General features: G+C 48.5%; 2 protein-coding genes across 2 annotated transcripts; both read right to left on the minus strand.

Moving 5' to 3' along the window:
* Nucleotides 1–367: 367 nt before the first annotated feature.
* Nucleotides 368–8,348, minus strand: LOC131186492 (ras-related protein Rab-11A-like). The gene is made up of 5 exons (XM_058160129.1): nt 8,132–8,348; nt 5,232–5,427; nt 4,478–4,671; nt 3,338–3,418; nt 368–1,672 (listed from the first exon to the last, which is right to left on the minus strand). Exons 1-5 carry the CDS (start codon nt 8,169–8,171, stop codon nt 1,530–1,532), a joined length of 654 nt encoding a protein of 217 aa, XP_058016112.1. The 5' UTR covers nt 8,172–8,348; the 3' UTR covers nt 368–1,529.
* A 3,236-nt stretch (nt 8,349–11,584) lies between these two features.
* RAB25 (RAB25, member RAS oncogene family) lies at nt 11,585–23,084 on the minus strand. Its single transcript, XM_058160128.1, has 5 exons — nt 22,963–23,084; nt 17,408–17,603; nt 15,439–15,632; nt 14,771–14,851; nt 11,585–13,556 (listed from the first exon to the last, which is right to left on the minus strand). Exons 1-5 carry the CDS (start codon nt 23,012–23,014, stop codon nt 13,420–13,422), a joined length of 660 nt encoding a protein of 219 aa, XP_058016111.1. The 5' UTR covers nt 23,015–23,084; the 3' UTR covers nt 11,585–13,419.
* Between the last annotated feature and the right edge of the window lie 264 nt (nt 23,085–23,348).

The following is a 23,348-nucleotide window of genomic DNA, read 5'->3' on the forward strand; positions in this document are numbered from 1 at the left end:
ACAAAGAGTTGTAAATGCAGCCTGGTTACCAAGCACTAGATGTGGTCACATGACCAGAGGGAGAATGACTGTTGGAACTTTGAACCCCTCAGGTACTTATGTAGTAACTTCTAATGGTTACTATGCAACCAGTCATAAGTTGAGGACTACATGTATCCCAGTCTCTTCCCCAGAGGTGCTTCTTCTGAGGATCCAGAACATGGATCAACATCCTCCTCATCTCCACCCGGACAAGTGTTTGCTTCAAAAGTGAGACGAGGAGAGCCCTGATTCAATTATCACCAGAACATTGTTATTAGACATCTTTTATTAAACGTGAAATCCCAAAAGATGACATTAAACACAAATTCCAGACCACCACATGGCACACATTAAAATTTCCATGTTTTATTATTTACACAACTGGAGCAAAACCACAATAAAACTCTGGTGGGAAGGCTTTGGAGAACATCCTTTAATATCCTCTGAGGTTCATCCCCCGCCCCCCATTTGTAGATTTTCAAAAGGCAGCCATCGAAATGGGGTCTCTGCTGGACCCTACAAGAATCTGTTTGTCCAGGCACAAATTGTGAAAGAATTCCAGAAAAGTTACGTTCCCTTTCCAGAACCGCCTCAGAGAATATTTGTAAGACACAAAGATAAGAACAACCCAATTCTAGCAGAAGGGAAAAGAGGGAGGAGAGGTAGATTGTTGGGGATGTCAGATAGTGAAACTCAAGTCCACGTCAGCACCTAGCAACGAGGACCTGATGATCTGGGAGAGTCCTACGGCCAAGAGGGTCTTCCTCAACCTTAAATAGAAGTCAAGCTGGACCAGCAAGCTGCATTTTTACGACAGGCACACACACAATCACCAAGGAAATCCCACTCCTTAGAGACTCAGGGGAGTGTCCAGCTGAGGCAGACGTGCAGGCCAGGCTCTTCCTTGGTGGGTGCTGGTAGCTAAAACCACCTGCAAGGTTTGCCCTGGGAATCAGTCACGAGGCTCCCTGGCAGCCTCAGGGACTTTTAAAATCATCCAAAGAACTTGGGGTCGTGTGGGGAAAGTGACCTGTTTTAAAGTTTCAACCCGTCCTTAAAAATAGCCTTGGCAGAAGCCATAAGACTGGAGACCTTTTGATCTGCTGGTGACCACCCAGGAGGGTGGACCCTCAAGGACCAACATGTCCATGGCTCTCCCTCAAGTTGTCTCAAGACCAGGGGAGCTGCTGCCTATCAACCAGAGGGGCAAAGGGTTGGGAAACGCCACAAGAACCTCAAGGGGCTGTTCAGCAGCCTCCTTCATGCTTCCCCCCTCCCCAAATCTGTCAGCAGCTTCCTAGGAGGCTGAAGAGCAGTCTCTAAGGGCAGCCTCCAGGGGCCTCAGCTGCAACCAAGGGGGAAGCTTCAAACAGTGTGGAGAAATGGGTGTGCAGGATGCAGAGCAAGTATGCCAGGCACCTGGTGGAGCTGGCCCCTCTCCTTCACCAGGGAAAGACCTGGTGGTTTTTGGGCGGCCTCCTCACTTTGTGACTGTTTCCCACCACAGGTTAGATGTTCTGGCAACAAGGGGTCTGTCTCGCTTCCTGTTGGGTGGGCAAGACTTTGATGGGCTCGATGGTGGTCCCATGGCTGAACTCTGTCTCAGGCTGCCCTCCTGCAAGTTGTCGCTGGGATACAATCCGGTAGATTTCTGGAGGAAAAGAAAACAGAGAGGAGGTCAAATGGAGTTGGGAGTCCACCTTAATGTTGAGTAGAAGCAGTCACGGGAGGAGAAGACAATCAAGGCTAAAAAATAACTTAGGTCCAGAGATCAACTTGCACACCACAGATTTCCCATCTGAAGTATATTAAGTGCCACATTGTTATAATTAGCTTCTCCAATGGTCCTGCATTGTGTCATATGCTCAATGCAAAGAGAATGTTAAACACTGGTGTCATGCGGAAGTGATTCCTTCTCATTTCAGTGTTTATACACGGGGCAGTCAGAAGATGGGAATTTCCAAAAGCTTTGATCTGGCATCTATCAAAGGGTGGGTTCAGGTGACTTCCTCATCTGCTAGGCTATAAAATTTCCCAGGTATTGCGGTGGCCTTCCTGAAAGGGAAGTCTGAGTACTGCAGAATTAGGGAAGAGACCACCCCTCCTGAAGCCTGCAGAGGTGATGAGACCCCCTACACAGCAGGAGGAGAGGCTGCGTACCCAGAAACATCTTCCGGCCTTGCATGACATTTTGAAACATAAAATAGCCTAATGAAATGCAGTCATGGAACACACAATTAATAAGTGGAACGACTTGCCTGCAGAAGTTGTGAATGCTCCAACACTGGAAATTTTTAAGAAAATGTTGGATAACCATTTGTCTAAAATGGTGTAGGGTTTCCTGCCTGGGCAGGGGGTTGGACTAGAAGGCCTCCAAGGTCCCTTCCAACTCTGTTGTTGTTAAGTTCAGACAAAGGCCAAAAATACAAACCAACCTGTACCCAGCTTCACATGACCTTTTTACATGACCTGCTGGGTAAATGCATCCTGGGTCAAAGGTTGACCAAGCACTCCCAAAACCATTCTTGCCCTAAAATTAGGCACAATGTCCTCTAAAGCAGTGTTTCTCGACCTCAGGAGCTTTAGGATGGAGAACTTCAACTCCCAGAATTCCTCCCAACCAGCATGCTGACTGGGGGAATCTGGAGAGTTAAAACCCACCCATCGTAAAGCTCCTGAGATCCAGAAACGCTTTTCAAGTGAAGCCTTTATGTCTGCCCAGGCATTCCTTAAGAGGAGGTTCCGAGCAGTGGTGGGATTCAGCCGGTTCGCACCTATTCAGGAGAACCGGTTGTTAACTTTCTAAGCAGTTCGGAGAACCAGTTGTAGGAAGAAATCTTATTTTGTTTTTTTTCCCCACTTTACAAGGCTAATCCTGTAAGGAAGGCAGGAAGGAAGTATTCTGGCATTGTTTCTAGCCTCATCTTTATTGCCCTGCTTACAGAAACTGCCTCTCTGGTTAAACCCTTATTACATTGTAACAGCTAAGGCGAAGTGCCCATCGACATCAGTGACGTTGAGTGGGCCACGCCCACATGGTCACATGATCACCAAGCCACGCCTACCCAGCTGGTCATTAGGGCAGAGAACCGGTTGTTAGATTATTTGAATCCCACCACTGGTTCCGATGTTTGTTTTGTTTGGACTGTGCCTTGTGATTGATCTTAATATCCCTTCAGTTAATCTTTCCTCATGACATCCAAAGTGCTTTGTAGGCCCTAGTCAGCAAGGGCTGCATCTGCCTGCCTTTTGCCGCTCTCAAATCTGAGCATAACCTGTGTCCGCCCAGGTAGGTGTGAAGGGAAATCAGACATACCTGCCAGGATGTTGTGAAAGGCTGTCTCCACGTTGGTGGAATCCAGAGCTGACGTCTCAATGAAAGACAAGCCATTTTTTTCTACGGCAGGTGAACACATAGAAAAGGACACCACCAGTCAGAAATGGTCCACAGATCCATCCAACCCTCATGTGCTCCTCAGACCTCAGCTGCCCCATCACCACCAGAAGTGCTGAGACTCAAATCAATCACATTGGAGCTCATTTCCCACCTGTCTAGAGATGGTGCCCTCCTTGAGTGACACCAGGTTTAGGCACCAACCTCAGCATTGACAGGTGGCACCTGAGGGACATCTCTTCCCAGAGCCCCCGACCCAGATTATTTCCCTTTCAGCTAAATACTTTTTTTTATGCTTTTCAGATCCATGCTATGCTTTAATGTATATAATTTATCTTCTGGTTTTAAAATATTGGTAAGTCCCTTTGGGAAAATCCCTTTTTATCTGTAGCTTACAAATTCTTAAATAAATAAAATTAGGCTGAATGTCCTAAAATAGTCCTTCATTTTTAAAGATAGTGAGTGTTGTGTGTCTAAAAGACACAAAGTTCATAACGAAGATCCAGGAATCTTAGGTGTCTTTTTTAAAATTAAAAAATACACATTTTTAGCCCCCAAAGTTATAGATCTCCTTGAATCAAGTTGCTGGAAACAAGGATTTTTAAGTGAATTAATTTTGCCCCTCACCCTAATTTAAAAATGAATGAAAAAAAACCAGCAACATCTTCACAACCCTGGGTTCCCCGCATGCTCAAGGGAAAAGGCCCGCACTTAAACACAATACTCCTTCTGTACAGCAGTAACACAAAACTCAAGGAAGGAGCTGAGTCTCTGTCCACGCACTGACAGCTGCAGGGCGCCCCTCTGGCCCAGGAAATGCCTGCCCAAAACCCTTGAAGACCCGGCAGGGAGCCCAACCACATGGCTCAACGTGACCCAGCCACCTTCTCCAAAGGATGCAAGAGTGGTGCCAAGGGCTCAGCTAATGAGCGCATTTAACAGCACGAATGAGTCAGGTGCTGAAGTCACTTCCTGTGGCAAAGAGAAACGGATGGAGGGATGTGAGCTAGCCAGAATCTCCTCTGGGGAAGGAGAGGCTCCACTGTGGGCCGGGAGTCTTGCCTGCAAAGCTCTTGGCCTCATCAGTGGGCACGGCCCGTAGGTGCCTTAGGTCGCTCTTGTTGCCCACAAGCATGATGACGATGTTGGCGTCTGCGTGGTCCTGCAGCTCCTTCAGCCAGCGCTCTGCGTTTTCATAAGTCAGGTACTTGGCAATATCATAAACAAGGAGGGCACCGACCGCCCCTCGGTAGTAGCTACAGGGGGAGGGGAGGAGGGAGAGTCACTTGCCAGCAGAACCAGACCTTCAGCAAGGTCTCCATCCCACCACCAGTGGGAGGCCCCGATCCCAACAGGGCTTCCGTTCCTCTCGTTTACAGGGGGTTGTAAGGCATTGCACAGAGATGGGGGCCACTGCTAGAACAAACCTTGCAGGACCATCGAACTGGATCTGATTTAACTGCCATTTCCAGCATCTCATGGTCAGGTGACCATAATTTATGTTTGCAAAAAAAAAAAATATTGGCATTTACTTCCAGTTTCTAGCATGGCTGGTTGGGGAATTCTGGGAGTTGACATCCACCCGGCTTAAAGTTGCCAAGGTTGAGAACCATAGATGGATCTGTTAAGCTCGCCTCGGCTCTCAAGCAGAAGGACTGAGCTCCAGGGAGTCTTCACAAGCTAATGAAGATCAAGGAACCAGATTAGAGGGCGAGAGCCACTTTAGCTTTTCCATTAGAAAAGGAGACCCTCCCTAGCCATGGCGTCCTCTCCCCTTCCCTCTTGGGCACCCAAAGGCAGCAACCAGGTCTCTTACGCGGAAGTGATGGCCCGGTAGCGCTCCTGCCCAGCCGTGTCCCAGATCTGGGCCTTCACAGTCTTGTTGTCCACCTGGATGCTGCGGGTGGCAAACTCCACCCCGATGGTGCTCTTGCTCTCCAGGTTGAACTCATTCCGGGTGAAGCGCGAAAGCAGGTTGCTCTTCCCAACGCCCGAGTCCCCAATGAGGACGACTGCAAAGAGGCAAGGTTAATTAAAATACTCAGAACCCTATGAAAACGATGTTTTGTGCTTGCCTGGTTTTTGTTTTTGTTAAAAAGGCTTTCTCATCCACCTTTCTGAATTGTTTTGGGCCCGGCTTTGCACCAAGCAATTTGACCTAAGATATGAGAGTCAAACAATAACAAAATTTGGGCATTTGAACCTCCCAGAATATGCTGAGGGAGATGGAAGTTTCTACACATGGATGGATGGATGGTAGAAAGATGCTTCATACATGACAGAAGATAGATATAGAATATAGATAGGATATAGCTAAATGATATTTTTTTAATAATCTCAAAATGGCCACTTGAGAATTTTTATTTTTATTTGCATTTATATCCCGCCCTTCTCCAAAGACTCAGGGCGGCTTACACTATGTCAAGCAATAGTCTTCATCCATTTGTATATTATATACAGTCAACTTATTGCCCCCAACAATCTGGGTCCTCATTTTACCTACCTTATAAAGGATGGAAGGCTGAGTCAACCTTGGGCCTGGTGGGACTTGAACCTGCAGTAATTGCAAGCAGCTGCTGTTAATAACAGACTGTCTTAGCAGTCTGAGCCACCAGAGGCCCCAGTCCAGCAGAATGGAGGGCAGCTGGGGTTTATATTCATAGGTTTCAGGCTAGGTTCCTAACACCTTACTATTGTTAAATGATGCAACAGTTCCCTCTGGACAGATTCACCCCCTTGAAGGACCTGTCTCCCCTTCACCCTACAGCTTTTAAGCCACACCATGGAGCCGAAGAAAAAAATTGCAGCTCACAACAGCTTTACAGTAAAATGCCCTACACTTAAACAAGGCTCACAGACGCGTTCTGAATGTTTCCCATCTGAAAAAGAACAGGAGACAGAAGAGTAAAGGCAGCTTCACAAAGGAACTCCAGGCCTGTTTATATAGAAAGGACCACTCTGCTTCTCCTTTTTATAATGGTTTGTTTCATTATAAAAATAAAAATGCAGACTTTTCCAACTTTTTTCAGTGCAGTAAAATACAAAAAAAAAGTCATCTTAACCTTCTGTTTTCCACTTCACAACATTTCAAGCCATTTCTATCTCCAAAATCATTCTAGTCCTCGAAACCTAAAATCCAATCATTTTTTTATATTTCGAGCAAAAAGTCCAGAAGTGGTTTTCAAGGCGAAACAAAACTAGATAAATTCTTCTCTTTCATTAAAACTCTCTTGGCTAGTGCCATCACTCTTCCATTGTGTGAAGTAGTGTCTCTTTCCATTTTTGTGCATATAAGACGTGCGTAAGTGATGCACACTCTGCTCTTCCCAGAGATCTACAAAAGGGGATCCCCTCACCAAAATCCTCCCCCCACTCCTGAACCACCGGCAGGTTCCTCATTCTGGCCTCTGACAAATCTGCATGTGAAGTGTGTGGCACGTGGCCCATCCCACACCTGTCCTGCTAGTTGAGAGCAGAGCTTCAGCAAGGAGCCGCCCTGAGAGCCAGCCATGACTCACCCACTGGAAAGCTCTTTGGGCAACACCAAGCTCTGTTTCCAAGACCAAGTGCCTGGCTGGTGAATTCTAGGACTTGAAATCTGCCTATCTTAAAGTTGCCAAGGTTGAGAAACACTGATATCAACAGACAAATGGGTACCAAAGGCTTTTAAACCTCAGGATAGCCGGCTATGTGAAAGCAGCATCTAACTCCGAGGTGTCCAATCCTGGGAACTTAACTTAACCAACTTAATTGGTTTTAATGGGGTTCTTAGTATTTATATTGTTTTTTATCAATCTGGCTATTGAATAAGTTTTTTATGTCTGATTTTAAATTGTATTTATATGTTTGTTTTTAATTGCCTGTGAACCGCCCTGAGTCCCTAGGGAGATAGGGTGGTATATAAATCTGAAAAATAAAATAAATAAATAAATAAACTTGTGGACTTCAATTCCCAGAATTCTCCAGCCAGAAAAGCTTAACTCTAGTTGCTTTCCTTCCTCCTTTCCACTCCAAATTGAATGAATGCTGAAAGCCGATTGAAAGCTGGCTGGAGAATTCTGGGAGTCAAAGTCCACAGGTCTTAAAGTTCCCAGAGTTGGACACCCTTTTACCGAGTAAAGGTCTCAGGTAGGGATTCCATCTTGTTGGGTCAATGAAAAGATTTTAGGATCTGGAAGATCCAGGCCTGGGATGAGAGCTGCTGACAAGGGAGTGAAAGTGTGTGGGGGGGGCAATTTACAGGTCTATAACCCTCAGGCTTTTTCACTGTGGGTCCTCCTACCTGGGGGGGGGAAACCAGAATTAGGCTACCTTTGGAGGGCAGTCCTCTCTGTTTGCTGGGACTGCAATTCCCAGAATCATGGATTGGCTTGGGATTTGGGGAGGGGGTCCCCTCCCAGCCCACCTGAGCAGTCAGGTGAGCACCCCGCGAAGGCTCCTCCAGGAAGCTTTGGAGGGCTGGTTCAATCCAGAGTGGGAAGGGGGAAGGAAAAGAAAGAGGGATTCCTACGAACGGGCAGCTACCAGCAAAAGTTCACCGGCTCTGCGGAGCTGCCCTGGCGAAACCGGGGAATCGGTTTCAAGCCTCTTACGGCCCTGGAACCGGCCTTTCCAGTCAGCAGGTGAGGCCGAGGGGAGAAGGGCCGCTCCGGCGTCGCGCCTGCAAGCAGGAAGGTGCGTGGGAGGGGGGGGCCGAGTTTGCAAGTTCTCACTCACTCTTGAACAGGTAGTCGTACTCGTCGTCCTTGCCCCGCATCGCGCCCGGACTTCTGCGCTGCCTCCCGACGGAGCTGATCAGCCACACCTGCGCCTCTCCCCTCGCCCGGAAGAGCTGGCGGTGATCTCACGGCCCGGCGATTTCCTGCGTCTGGCCGGCTTCAGGTAGGCGGTTGGAGGTCAGGCTTTCCGGGCTGGGTTGGTGCCTCTCCCGTGGCGCTGATTGGCTGCAGCTTTATTGACTGCAGGCAGGTTATTCGGCTGCTCACCTGGCCAGGTAGGAGGAGGGAGGGGAGGTGCGCGCGCTCCCTCCCTCCGGCTCTTTAAAGGGGCAGCCTCCTTCCACCTGAAGGGGAGACAACAATGGTGAATTTCTGCCCGGTTTTAGTCTGTCCACTTCTGAACTGACCCCATCCTAGTGAAATAAACGTGGTGTGCAATTGCTGTTTCCAAGCACCCTCAGCCAGCCAGCCAGCTAGATAGATGTTCTTGGAAAAGTTTTCATTGAGATTTACTGACAGCACACTTTGCCTGTTTATGTATTTCCAGATTTTGGCATCACAGGTAAAATGCCCTTGAAGGTGGTAGTCCTCAATATGACCATTTGTTTAGCAATGTTTGAAGTTACAGCAACATTGTAATGGATTTATGACCAGTCCTCACGCTTATGAGGGATGCAGCTTCCCTGCGGTCCCACCAAATTCAAGCACTTGGCAACAAGGATGTATTTCCAGCAGTTGCCACATGATCCCAGAGTCACCAGAGAGAACCGTTTGCAACCTTCCCAGCCAGCTTCCAAAAAACAAAATCAGCGAGGAAGCTGGATTCATTTAATGACCGTGTGACTCACTTAACAACTGCTTGATTCACACTGGTGGTAAAAATGGTCATAAAATCGGGAGTGACTCATCACTTAACCACCTTGTTTACCTGTGGAAATTCTGTTCCCAATTGTGGGCGTAAGTCGAGAACTGTACCATGGGGGTCAGCTGGAACAGACCGATTGTGGCATCTGTGACTTTGCCCCACCCTTTAGTAATACATCTGTGCTTAAATCTGAATTAAGGAAGCACAGCTGCTTGGGGCTGGAAAAATCATTTTTATCATTTTTCCCTAGCTCTGATAATTACACCACATCATTTTTTTTAAAACAGCTATTGATATTCACTCCTTGGGGGAGTGCCTGGCTACATGCATGGCAATCCATGGATCTTGCTGGGAGAGAATAGATTCCCAGTTAACCAATCCTTTGAAGGTCTGAAACAGATTAAAAATCAGCACTTGACAGTTTAATATTCTTTTCATTGCTGGGAAAATGCCTGCCTTGAATAACCTGGATTTTCCTTTGGGTAATCGTAAGGTAAAGGTAAAGGTTCCCCTTGCACGTATGTGCTAGTTGTTCCTGACTCTAGGGGGCGGTGTTCATCTCCGTTTCAAAGCCGAAGAGCCAGCGCTGTCCGAAGACGTCTCCGTGGTCATGTGGCCAGCATGACTCAATGCCAAAGGCGCACGGAACGCTGTTCCCTTCCCACTAAAGGTGGTCCCTATTTTTTCTACTTGCATTTTTTACATGCTTTCGAAACTGCTAGGTTGGCAGAAGCTGGGACAAGTCACGGGAGCTCACCCCGTTACACGGCAGCACTAGGGATTCAAACCGCTGAGCTGCCGACCTTTTGATTGACACGCTCAACATCCTAGCCCCTGAGCCACCGCGTCATTTTTTTTTTTTTAATAAAATAATATTTATAATTGTAGGGTGAGCCTGATCTCCTGGCCTCTTGCAGGATGCACAACTGAAAACAGACTACTTGAGAACTGATGGCCTACCAAGTGTAAACTTATACCAATTAAACCAGTTCCAAGCTATGTTAATTTGATATCCAGGAGATGTGGCAGGCAGCCCATGCTTCAATTGCCTGCTAATTATACTGTCATGGGGCACTTTGTCAAAAGCATTCACAGCCTTCCCACCATTTAATAAGGAACTTCTTTGAGGTCAGTTTGATCAGTGAGATTTCTTATTAATATTATTCCATGTTCGACATTTAATTTTTATTTTATTGATTTATTGATTAAATTTGCTGCAAAGCGACAATCTTCTGGACATCTCCATGCTGACTCCTGGTGCTAACCTGCAATGATTGTTTCTCCTCAGGTAGGAAGGAGCCCAACCTGGCACAGAGAGGCAGCCAGAGCACAGAGGTCTCCATCCCTGAAGAAAAAGCCAAAGGATGGAGTATTGCGTGGTCAACCCTCAGCTAATTGGGCAGGAGGAGGACTCGGAAGTCAACAGGCATTGTTGACAGAGAAACTCCCTTACTTTCCATAAGGGATAGGATGAGATCAAGAGCCAGGAAACCCAGTGGACAAAAATGACTACTAGGATATACATCGCACAGCTGGAACTCAAACCATCTTTCAAACCACCTCAGAAAAAACATCTTCTGAACCTTCAAAGAACAGGAAGAGATGCTGTGGAACAGGAAATAGGATGATGGATCCCCAAAGAGCAGAAGGGCTCAGAAATTTGCGAAGTGGGCTTCTCTCCACTGGGCTTATCAGTCTGAATTTTGTTTTACTGGGCGTGGGGGGAAAGAAGTTGGCGAGTGAGCGATGCTGGCCTCTTCCACCTGTCTTTCTGCACTGAGCAAGATGCGGTCCCTCTTTAAACCTGCCTGGTCCTCAGGGATGGAGGTCTTTGGATCTGGTGGCCTGTCCCATTTCTCCTCCTTTTATTGAGGGAGATCCAAGGTGCCTTGCAGGCCCCTCCCAGTTCCCTTCCCTTTGCAAGTCCCTCTTTTTCCAAAACATACTTTTCCCTAAGAGGATCGTCATATTAAGTCACGTGATTAAAAATATGCACTCCATCATCAGGAACAATTTATTTAGAAATATGCTTATATATACATATTTATAAATGTACACACACAATATGAGAGACACCCATCCCACAAAGCCAGTTGTCTTGTGGGTGGAAGATTTAGAAAAAGAATCCAGTGATGCACACAGGCGAAAAGAATCACTGCCAGTTCGAACTGTTTGCCTGATGCCACCAAAGGAGGGCACACGCGCCTACCAAGCCCACCCTGCTTCCCAAGTTACCACCTAGGTCAGGGGTCTCCAAACTTGGTCCCTTTAAGACTCGTGGACTTCAACTCCCAGAGTCCCTCAGCCAGCAAAGCAAGAGTCTCCAACCTTGGTCCCTTTAAGACTTGTGGACTTCAACTCCCAGAGTCCCTCAGCCAGCAAAGCAGGGGTCTCCAACCTTGGTCCCTTTAAGACTCATGGACTTCAACTCTCAGAGTCCCTCAGCCAGCAAAGCAGGAGTCTCCAACCTTGGTCCCTTTAAGACTTGTGGACTTCAACTCCCAGCAAAGCTGGCTGAGGAACTCTGGGAGTTGAAGTCCACGAGTCTTAAAGGGACCAAGGTTGGAGACCCCTGACCTAGGAAATGTCTACAATGGGAGGGCTACCTGTGACTTTCGGCTTCATTTCTCTGCAAGCAAGAAAGCAATCTAAGCTTCTGAAGAGGCCGATTGGACTAACTGCAGCTCCCTAAGCCAGGAATAAAGGCAAAAGACTCAAGGAAGGTCACCGAAGATGACCTTTTGGTCTTCTCAAGGTCCATCCACACCCTGGACCCACGGAGCCGATTATTCCCAACATCAAAAAAGTGGCATGAGGAACCAGCTTCCTTTGTTCTCCCTCCCCACAATTCAAGGATCACCAATTTCCAACTTCTATATACGTGCACAATAAGGCACAATTCTTTCAACCAATTCTTGTGAAAACCAACCACAGTTTGGTGCAGGTAAGCCACAACTGCTGTTTCCTTGACCTGGGCCTACTCACTGCCCTTAGCTAGAACATCAGCCACCTGTGTTAACGTCTCTGTATTCATTTCCTAAATTGATATGGACGCCCATCTGATCTGCATGACCCAAAGTAGCTACCGTAAACAAAACATTGTTTAGCATTTCCTTTGAACTCAGTTCCTGTAGCATGTAACCATGGACAGTGGCTTGGTGTCATGTGTAAATATGACCCCCCCATGGTTTGTGTGCGTCTTGGTCAAATTCTCTTTTGCCAGTTCCTCAGAGGGGCTCATCCACCAACTCTCACCATTTCCCAGGAGTCCAGTTTCATAAATGAACAATACTGCTGCCCACCATTTGCTCACCTACAGGTTCTACTTCCAGGCCAATAACATTCCTTTATTCCTTCCAGAGGAATAAAATATTTGCCTTTCATTTGGATTAGCAGATTCAACATATACCATGGAATTTCCCTGCAGGGCATCCTTTTCCAGATTTCAACCCTCTCTAGGGTGGCCAGAGTGATGGGCTGCCTGGACCACCTTCCCAAGATGGAGTCCCATGTATCTTTACTCCTGGTTCAGATGGGAAGACTATTTTTTAATCATCTTTCTGTCAGAAATGGCAGAACTCTTTCCAATTTCATTCAGTTTGGTTTTTTTTTAACCCTCTAATTTCACACTTTTGCTGATGAGAAGAAAATGGCTGTGGAGAGCCGAGGACCAGACGAAAGGGATGTTCCTGTTCCAGCACAGAGTAGCCAAGCGAGCAAGATTGTGTGTGTGTGTGTTGCCTACAATGGAGGTTCTGCAAGCTCTGCAGGGCAACTGGAGAAAAAGACCTAGCACCAATCCAGATCAGAAAACACTTTTAAGCACCATCCAAAAGACAAATAGATGTTCAGACAGGGTTATCTTTGAGGAATCGTGGTTAAGATCAGACAGGAAGCCCCTTCCCATCAACTCCTCTTCTGTCACAGGTTCTGCACTGATAACTGCCAGGGAGCAAAAGGCACGTTCCCTTGGCAAGGCTGCCCAAACTAGTGAGTCCACAGTGGCGGCCATGTTTAGCATCAGTGGCTGGAAGGCAAGACAGGGAAGTACCAGTGGGAGAGAGGAAGGAAAGTATTTGTTTCACAGGTACGGCCAAACATCTGGACTTAGAATTGGCCTCTTGGCTTCAGCGAGTCTGTTCTATGTGTGGGTGAATCTGGATCCAATCTACAACCAGCTTTGGAACAATTTCCTATGTTGCTCCAACACAAGACCAAATTCCCGAACTTGAGGTAGGCAAACAGATCAAGAAATTCTGAAATCCATCTATAGCTAAACTGCAGTACAACAGGTTTTTACCCTATCATGGCTTAATTTTGGCTTAATGTGAACCCAGCTCGTTGGGCAAACCAGGATTAAACTGTCGTCTTGGCTTAATGCATGCATGAACCCAGCTGGTGACTCCCACCCACTGGCCCCCTCAGAGGTTCATGCAGCAGGTCTTCTTCCCCTCAGCCGCCGCGGAGGTGGATGCCACGTTGTGATTTTCGGTAGAGAGTGAGATTTTGTTGTCCAGAGGGCTCTTCTGCTTCTGCTTCTGCACTTTATTGAAAATGTCTAGAAACAGGAAAAAAAGGGAAAAAAAGGTCTTTTCCATCTTTTAAATCTGCAGTGAAGAGACACCAACAATTTTCCATATGGTGTTTCATATTGCATTAAATATCATATAATAAATACAATTTAGAATATAATATACGATACGATTTGATACGATGTATAATAATACAATAATATAAATTCTGGGAGTTGAAGTCCACACAGCTTAAAGTTGCTAACGCTGAGAAACTGGTTTGTTTTTTTGTTTTTTTTAATTTGCATTTATATCGCGCCCTTCTCCAAAGACTCAGGGCGGCTTACACTGTGTTAAGCAATAGTCTTCATCCATTTGTATATTATATTCAGAGGTTCAGAGGATCAGGAAATCCTGACCCTTCAGAAGGGCCTTTGCAGTTGGGAGGGATAATCAAATGAAGAAGAGAGAGTTTGTGATGAGGGCTCTGTTTTCCCTTTAGTTTGCTACATGGGGATGGTTTGGCCTGAGCTGTGAATCTAATCTGTTTCCTGGACTGTCGAGTGAACGCTTCTCCAGGATGCATCTGACTGGAGGGGCATATAATTAATTAATTAACCATCACCACCCCTTGAGCAGCCTTGCGACAGGCCTGGCAGTTGAACCCTGGCATGCTGAGGGTTGGAAGCAGTTCTCCACTTAAAGCTCTGGACAGTCTTTGCCAATCTGATTCTGATCCAGAAGAAATCCAGATACCTCCCAGTTCTGTTGAATAGCAGAACCCGTTTGTCTCAGATGAGGCAGCTGAGGACAGAAGCCTGCTATGGACCAAACTCAAAACTAGGGAACATCTTGAATTTTCAAGCTGATTTCCTGGTGAATTTAGGAAAGATTCACTACAGACCAGGGGTCTCCAACCTTGGTCTCTTTAAGACTTGTGGACTTCAACTCTCAGAGTCCCTCAGCCAGCAAAGCTGGCTGCGGAACTCTGGGAGTTGAAGTCCACAAGTCTTAAAGGGACCAAGGTTGGAGACCCCTGCTATAGACACCCACCCACCCCAAGACCATCGAAGTTATAGTATCTACTACTTCCTGCTGGATAATCAGAGAGAAGTCTATCTAGCACCATGTTCTTCTTTCTGATGCCATGTAAATAAGATGTTAAAGACTTCCCTTTGTAGTGGAAAGCAAACTCTCGACCAACAGTCGAAGTTCAACTGGTTGTCCCAACGCACCTCTGCCCCAGATCATCCCCACCTACCTCTCAAAATGGTTTCGAAAGCCAGTTCCACGTTGGTGGAGTCCAAGGCAGAGGTCTCCACAAAGAGCAGCCCATTGTTTTCTGTGACAAGGAAGACAGGAAAACCCATTCAATGGCCAAAGAAGAAATGGAGTTTAACCAAAAAAAGGTATGAAAAAGCCACCAAAATGAAATGTATTCCTATTTGCAGAAAGACACTGTGAGGGTGACTGGTTCCTTCTTCAGGGAACAGCCGCTATCTTAGAGAAGAAATGTCGACTTCAAAGATAACAAGGATGGTGCTGTAATGCCCACATCTCATTTAGAAAAAGGACTTGCCTGGTCTTTTCTTTGGATTTGTTTTTCTTCTTAGATGCCCATTTTAATGTGTTTTATTAAGATCATTAATTCAGGGTGAATAAATTGCTGGGCATGCCACTTCCTTCCCCTTGCAGCTTCTAGCTGAAAACCAAGTCAACTAATTCCCTCCAACCTATTTTGGACTGCAGATCCCATCAATGTGAACTGCTGGGGCTGATGGGGATTGTCATCCAAAGCTGCCTGGAGCAGCCCATCTGGTTTTTCATCCAGAGTCAAAGCCACTGGCCACATCCTGCCTTGAGCTCAGAGCTGCACCCACAACCACTCAAGTCCCACCCCTCTGGGGAAAGCCAGCCACCCCTTCTTACCTGCATACATCTTGGCCTCTTCCGTGGGCACCTCCCGGGCTTGGGCCAGATCTGTCTTGTTGCCCACCAGCATCACAACGATGGTGGCCTCTGCGTGGTCATAAAGCTCCTTCAGCCAGCGCTCCACCACATCGTACGTCTGGTGCTTGGTGATGTCGAACACCAAGAGGGCCCCCACCGCCCCACGATAGTATCTGTGGCAGATAATGTGGTGAGAAAAGTGAGGGGGGGGAAGCAAGAAGGGAAGAGGGAAAACTTTGCCATCATGACAACCCCTCTGCTGGGAAGCTCATCCCTGATGGGGCTCATCATTCTGAGCTTCTATCCGGAGCTTCTAATTCTAGGTATCTCCAGCAACTGACCGCTCCCCAGACCAGGTTTTGAGGGGGACATGTTGGCCAAGGTGATTGGATGGGTGGTTGGTGGTCCTTTTTTGGCCAGAAGATGGCTTTCCTCAGAGAGACCAAAGTCTTCAGCCGACAGCATCTCCTCCAGTGCTGTTAACAAGGCAGTCAAGGATTTGTGGGACAGCACTGAGTACGGCCACCATTTCTGTGCATTTCTGCTGCCACAAATGCATGACAGAAACTGAAGTAGCTGCCTTGGCTTACCAGGCTATTCCCATTCAGTTAAGGCACAGAAGAAGTTGTGGTCCATCAGCAGCCTACGGAGCTGGCTACAGAGTCAGACAGCGATGAGGCTGAGGTGAGGCCAGGGCCATCGGGAAGTGAGGTGCAGACTCCAGAACCTCCATAGTAGTGAGACAGAGGAACAGGAGGAGCCTGTTCCTAATGCATGCATGAGAAGAGCTGCCAGAAGGCAAGAGCAGCTCAAGCAGAGAGGACAACTCAGGAGTAGGGCCAAGAGATGATTGGCCCCTCCCATAAGGCTTAAAACAGACCAGCACCGGCATTTGAACTTTGCCGGAAAACAACGTTGTAGCTGCGTCTTCTGCTTTGTCTTCTGCTTTTTGTGGCTTCTGGACGTTTGCCAGGAAGGGCCTTTGGCAGTTTGCCTAATTGGACAAAGGTTTGGAGATAACTGAGGAATTTGTGTTGAGAGGCATTTGTTTTACTTTGAGTTGAACGATGCTGGGAGTGAAGTAATTCCCAGCTGTTCGAATAAAGTTTGTTTGTTTTTTCACAGACTGAGTGTATTACTACCTACTTGGGCCTGGGTCACAATAGAAGAAGAGTAAAATACACTGACACAGATACATCTTTGCTATCAATAAAGGAGAATCTTTGTAACTCAGGGTTCAACTGTGGGGTCTCATTGAACTTGGTTGTTTTCTTCCAGCCATTTCATTACCCAATTGGGTAACATCATCAGTGCTAGATAACACTGATGATGTTACCTCATTGGGTAAGGAAATGTCTGCAAAAAAACAACCAAGCTCAGAGTACACCAAAGTCCCCGCAGTTGTCCTTCTCCTCCACTCTGCAAACCCTACTCTCTTCTAGCACTGATGATGTTACCTAGTTGGGTAATGAGATGTCTGCAAGAAAACAACCAAGCTCAGAGAGCACCAAGGACCCCACATCCGTGCTGTCTTTACCGCCATACATGGACTGAGTGTGCACACAATGATTAACCAGGTTAGCAAAAGGCCCAAGGGTTACATGGATGTCATCCATCAAACCAGTTTGTGAAAGTTTAGTATCAGATGATGGGTGATTCCTGTATGACAGACACAGTTTCCCCTTCACACCTACAAGATGTTCCTCTAAGACACGTCTAGATATGCCCTGACTGCATCCACATCCAGGCTGATTCCCCTGTGACTCACTAATATACCCAACAGGTTCTGTGGGAATCACCTGTAAACACCTGATCAGGTCAGCCAAAGCACCAATAAAACCTAGTAGACTGAGAAAGGTAGAAAGAAGGAGACATTTGACCAGGTGGAGACCTCCCCGGCTCGCAGCCCACTGCCCTCCTCAGCCAGACACCCTTTGCCTCTACTTACGCCGATGTGATGGCCCGGTAGCGCTCCAGCCCGGCCGTGTCCCAGATCTGGGCTTTCACTAGTGCATCTCCCACCAGGATGGTGCGCGTGGAGAACTCCACCCCAATCGTGGTACGGCTGTCATGGTTGAACTCGTTGTGGGTGAAGCGCGAGAGCAGATTGGTCTTTCCCACCCCCGATTCTCCAATCAGAACCACTGGGAGGAAGAAGAAGACAATGCTGTTTAGGGCACATGGGGCATTTCTCTATCAGGACATGCACAGGCATTGTATTAAGCCATTCTTGTTTTAATCACGGCATTCGAGGGTTGACTTCAGACGGCCTTCTTGATAGTAGAAACTGCAGTGGCTGAGTTCAACCAAACCATCCCATTCCTCACAATTTGGCCAGCTGTGATTTGTGCCTGCTGCAGCATCATGGTTAAATCCAGGAAACGGCCGAGCCAAGGAATGTGCAGTTCTGATTTGGACAGTCATAGAGCAAGAAGAGGAGATGCAGCCGGGCCCAGCCAGACTTAGTTTCCCAGAACAGAGGAAGAATTCCCGTGGGCCAGGGCCCTTTGCCCAGCAAGGCAAGCTCTTCCCCACCCATCACACTGGGGCTGAGATTGTGCAAGGGGCTAACCACACTTTAGCTAAGGGTGTGCAAATCCGGTGGATGTGGTCAGTCTGTGGTTCCTGAATTGCACTATTCTGCTTCCTTGGGAAATGGGGTTGAGTAAACCGAGGTTCAGTTAACTATGGGGAAGACATTTGTGAAAGTGTGTTGCCTCAGCCACTGCTTGTCCTACAGGAGTAATGAACACACACACACACCACTCAAATATTTATTTATCTTTACAAGAGAATCTGTGGCACGCTCCTGAACAGGTCTGGGTGACTCTGAAGTTCTGTCTGAAGTTATTCTGTGGCCTCTCAAGATTTCACTTCTAGCAACTGGGGAGAATGTGCTGAAACCTGAACAGCCCCAGCCCTCCAATGCACATGCTAATTAGGGAGAATAAAATCTTCCCCATCTCTTTGGCGAAGCAGGAATGCAAAACGGGTGAAGCTGCGTTGTCTACCCTGCTGCAGCTTCCTCAACTGAACCCCTGTTGGAGATGCTGGACTCCCATCCTTCCCAGCCACCCTGGAAGCATCAGGCTGAAAAAACTGGTGATTGGGATCCCATCCCATTGCTCCACCGGCCAGTGGCAGATCTGCACCCTCTGTGAGAAAGGAGCTGCTAAGAGGCAGCCCGAAGACTGGATCCTCCCCTGTTGTGGTCCGTCAGCAGCCTACGGAGCTGGCAACAGAGTCGGACAGCAATAAGGCTGAGGTGAAGCCAGGGCCATTGGGAAGTGAGGTGCGGACTCAGAGCCTCCAGAGACTGATAGTAGTGAGGCAGAGGAACAGGGGGAGCCTGTTCCTAATGCATGCATGAGAAGAGCTGCCAAAAGGCAAGAGCAGCTCAAGCAGAGAGGACGACTCGGGAGTAAGGCCAAGAGATGATTGGCCCCTCCCATAAGACTTAAAAGACCAGCAATGGCGTTTGGGCTTTGCCGGAAAACAACATTGTAGCTGCTTCTTCTGCTTCATCCTCTGCTTTGTCTACGTCTTTGTTTTTATGGCTTCTGGATGTTTGCCAGGATGGGCCTTTGGCAGTTTGCCTAATTGGACTAAGGTTTGTTAGATAACTGAGGAATTTGTTTTACTTTGGGTGGAACGACGCTGGGAATGAAGTAATTCCCAGCTGCTCGAATAAAGTTTATTTTTCCACGGACTAAGTTTATTACTACCTACTTGGGCCTGGGTCACAACATCCTCCTCTGCAAAGGGCCCCTGGCTTTCTCCACAAGGCCCCCGCCAGAAGCACGGCCGAGTGTTCTGTTCTGGGCAAAGCTCTCATTTCGCAGCAGTGATTTCATGCCCTGAGAGTTTTGCAACTTAATTGTGTCAGGAAGGGCAAACGCAACAGGCCATAACTGGGTGAAGGGCACTACCGGGCGGGGCAGTCAAGGACTGGCAGCTGAAGGAAATTTCCTGAAAAGAAAGCAGCCGGAGGAGATACGACCCTCTGGTCATCCGGGGGCTCCTGGGTTGGACTTTCTGGATCCCAAGGGAGGAGATCCAGCAGAGCCGATGCCAGCTTCATCAGCAGGAGGTATGGCCAGGACACAGCAGGAAGCAGCCTCCCTTGGGGGCTCCTATTCAGTTGCTCCTCCCAACACTTTATAGGGTCCCAGGCAGGAGTGCCACCTTGCTGGAACAGGTGAATCAACCAGTCTCTCTCACACACACTCATTCTCAGACTCATGCGTACACACACATGGCGGGGGGGGGAGAGAAAGCGGGAGAAAGAGGGACAACAGTATCTGCGAGGAAGGATTCTCTTCTTCCCCAGTCCTGAGGGTCAACAAAGGCTCCCCCCTTTGAAGCAGGGGGGCTGGAGTAGCCAGGTAGGAATAGCCCAAAGCAGGGCAGGATCAGCAAGGGAAGGGGGCAAAGCTCTTGGGTGTCCTGGCTTGACTGGCCAGAACCCAGGTGTGGAGTAGGCAGGCTGCGGTGTCCATCAGACCCCCCAGGGCTTTCCTGAGGCTGGCAAAGCAAGGTGAATCCTGGGCTGGGTCAGCAGCCGCACCCCAAGCAGGCGCTTCCTGGAGGAACCAGCTCCAGGGCCCCTCCCTGGGGCTTGGCTTCTCTTTCTGGCAGTTTGTTTGCTTGTCCGTCCACTCGCCCAGCCTCCCCTGCAGCCCTGGGCCCTGCTCCAAGGAGAGGCCAGGAAGCCTTTTTGCTCACTTCCCTCCTGCTGAAGGAGGAAGTGGGTGCCGTTCCCCTCAGATGCCACCTGTGACCTCAGGGTTCACTTGGTGGCTGCCACTTGCCGGCCAGGTGAGTTTTCCTTGCCACGATGTCTGATTTAGACCCTGATGTGTCTTTCTGAGTCTTATCAACTCTAAAAATTTCCATTTGTCAAGAAAAGTACAGTAATAACAAACCAGTCAAAGGAAGTTTGCCAGTAACAAAAGAGAGATCCCCCTGAAATGTCAGCACTTAAGAGACCTGACTTAACAAAATAGAATTGTAAATTCTATTTGGGCCGGTTTAGCTCTGCCTGGTAAGGCCTGTTATTAAGAACACAAAGCCTGCAATTACTGCAGGTTCGAGCCCGGCCCAAGGTTGACTCAGCCTTCCATCCTTTATAAGGTAGGTAAAATGAGGACCCAGATTGTTGGGGGGGCAATAAGTTGACTTTGTAAATATATACAAATAGAATGAGACTATTGCCCTATACATTGTAAGCCGCCCTGAGTCTTCGGAGAAGGGCGGGGTATAAATGTAAACAAAAAAAAAAAAAAAAAAAAAAAAAAAAAAAAAAAACAAAACGTTAAATGGAAAACACGAATCCGGTTCTGAATTGATTGAGTCTAAAGATACTTTGACTACACCTTGGCCCTGCCTGGGCCACAATTTTAGCCTGAGACTTCCTTTCCAAGAGCTAAATTGCCTTGAGCCAGAAACATGGAAGACATGGAATAAAATCATCAAATGAACACCCAGATTAAAGGAAAATTTATCCAGACTGAAGCTGATGAAAGCACATATCTAGGCTGTTCCTAGAAGAAAATCATCTTTGACACACGTTATTGCTTTTCATTTTGCATTATTATATTTATATACACCTTTACGCTTATGGTATCTAAGCACTCAAGGCCGTGAGCAACAATCATATTTGAGGAAACTCAATGTGGCGCCTGCATAAGCTATTTCTTCTCAATAGCAACAGCACTTAGACTTATATACCGCTTCATAGTTCTTTTTGTAGCCCTCTCTAAGCGGTTTACAGAGTCAGCCTGTTGTCCCCAACAATCTGGGTCCTCATTTTACCCACCTCGGAAGGATGGAAGGTTGAGTAAATCCTGAGTCTGGTGAGATTCAAACTGCCAAACTACAGCTAGCAGTCAGCTGAAGTAGCCTACAGTGCTGCACCCTTAACCACTGTGCCACCTCACCTTCTTCTCAAGCTGGTTTCTGTTTTCATAATGGAAATGACTACTTCATGTTCACACCAGGAAGCAGAGGGAGAACTCTCTGACTTCTAGAGTTCTCTCATTTGGCCCTGCTTGTTTGTCTCTCCTTTCCCCTTGAACACCATCATAATTGTGATGGGGGTGGGGTGGGGGCAGTGGTGGGATTCAGCCAGTTCGCACCACTTTGGGAGAACCGGTTGTTAACTTTCTGAGCAGTTTGGCGAACTGGTTGTTGGTAGAAATCATTAGGGCAGAGAACCGGTTGTTAAATTACTTGAATCCCACCACTGGGTGCAGGTGGGGGTTGGTTACGCACCAATATCCACATCTCCTTTTTAATGCTTTCTAATACACTAAGGCTGAGGCTTCTATCACATCGCTGGTGTATTCTGCGTTTAATAGCACATTTTATGAGATCGGTGCAGGCCAGTTAATGCAATCAGAAACTATCTACAGAGAGCAAAGGCCCAGATCTACTAGGTTAATAAGGCTGCAGTTCTTTGCTTCTGCTGGTAAGGATCAACAGTGTTTCTCTCTCTTTCCCTCCCTCTCTCTGTGTAGTGTGTAAGAATGCTCCTTGCAGGAAAATGCCCGGCCTCTGTTGCTGTGAAGGGAGAAGGTGAAGGACCTGCAGGGCATTTGAAGTACCTGACTCTGTGCTCCCTAAGAAAGGATTCCTAAGAGCCCAAGTGGGGAAAGGAGGCAGGAAAAGGAACAGCTCACACAGGAGCCGCATCTTCCAAAATGTTGTGAGTGAAGCTTTCCAGAACATTCACACCTTTGGAGAGCAATGCTTTTCTATTCTGGGCATTTTTATCTAAAAAAATAAATATAACTCTTCAAAAAGAAGTAGGCCAAGTCTCAAAGGCTGACAATGCAGTCAGATGCTAAACGGAATGGGCACATTGGGGGGCCCAGAAGCTGCAAGGAGAGGCTGGTCCCCAACCAGGCCCATCCTGGGGACACAGAGCTGCAAGGTTTCTGCCTGCCCTGAGCACCCCCACCCTGGCCAAGTCCAGCATTTTTCACCCCCTTTATTGGCAAAGCAGGTCAGCTAAAAGGGAGCTGGGGGGGGGCTAAGCAAAAGCCCTGAAACTTTAGTTCCAGAGCAACCTGAAGATCGCCCAGTTTCGCTCCTGAGCAGGAAGTTGGAAATAGCGGAGCCTTTCCTGGCAAGCCTCGCTGGGCACAGAAGCACAGAACCTGGGGAAGGGAGCGCGGGGGGGGGGGGGGAAGCGCGGCAGGTGCGGCGCAAACGAAAGTGGCTCTTTCGCCTCGCAGGGATCGGAGGCTGAAATCCTGCAGGGGCGTCGAGGGGATCCCGACTCGGAGGGCACTGCCGAGGCTGGGGCGGGCAGGGCAAGGCAGGCGGGCAGACGCCCCCGAAGCTCCAGGCGAGCCTTTCCTCCGCGCGTCCCCCGACCGCCCCGCTTCCCAGCAACTTTCCTCCCCTCCTCCCCGGAGCCGCGGCCTGCCGTGCAGTGCAAGGGAGAGGCCGCCCCGGCCGAAGTGCCCCCGCGCCCCCCCCCGCGCCGCCGCCCCTCGCCTTTAAAGACGAAGTTGTAGTCGTCGTCCGGCGCCGCCGCTGCCTTCGCCATGGCTGGATGCGCCGCTGCTCTCTGCGGGCGAGGCGGCGGCGGAGGCGGCGGGAGGGCGGGGCGGGGCGGGGCTCACCTGGGCAGGCGGAGCCGGCGGGCGGCAGGTGAGGCGAGCGCGGCTGCCCCGCCGGCCCGAGTCTGGCCTCCCGGGGGCCGAGCAAACGGGCTGGCGGGATCGGGCGCCCCTTGGCGAAGTTTGTAGCCGCCAAGCGGCGCCTCGGTCTCCAAAGCCGGGTTGGCGAGGCGGGCTGTGGCCAAAGGAGCCCCGGCGCCCTCCGTGGCCGAGCCCCGTTTTCAGCCTGGCCAAAACGGCCGGCGCCCCTCGGAGAGCAGA

This window comes from Ahaetulla prasina, chromosome 17 (assembly GCF_028640845.1).
Source record: "Ahaetulla prasina isolate Xishuangbanna chromosome 17, ASM2864084v1, whole genome shotgun sequence".
Lineage (NCBI taxonomy): Eukaryota > Metazoa > Chordata > Lepidosauria > Squamata > Colubridae > Ahaetulla > Ahaetulla prasina.

What these genes read in the sequence shown, in the direction of transcription:
- RAB25 (XM_058160128.1), bottom strand. Translation starts at nt 23,014, where the DNA reads ATGGCGAAGGCAGCGGCGGCGCCGGACGACGACTACAACTTCGTCTTT. An exon ending in AGAGGCCAAGATGTATGCAG is followed by an intron (nt 14,852 to 15,438) that starts GTAAGAAGGGGT and finishes TCCTTGTCACAG; the next exon opens with AAAACAATGGGCTGCTCTTT. An exon ending in TTTCGAAACCATTTTGAGAG is followed by an intron (nt 13,557 to 14,770) that starts GTAGGTGGGGAT and finishes TCCTGTTTCTAG; the next exon opens with ACATTTTCAATAAAGTGCAG.
- LOC131186492 (XM_058160129.1), bottom strand. Translation starts at nt 8,171, where the DNA reads ATGCGGGGCAAGGACGACGAGTACGACTACCTGTTCAAGA. An exon ending in TACCGGGCCATCACTTCCGC is followed by an intron (nt 4,672 to 5,231) that starts GTAAGAGACCTG and finishes CTCCCCCTGTAG; the next exon opens with CTACTACCGAGGGGCGGTCG. An exon ending in TGAGGCCAAGAGCTTTGCAG is followed by an intron (nt 3,419 to 4,477) that starts GCAAGACTCCCG and finishes CACCTGCCGTAG; the next exon opens with AAAAAAATGGCTTGTCTTTC.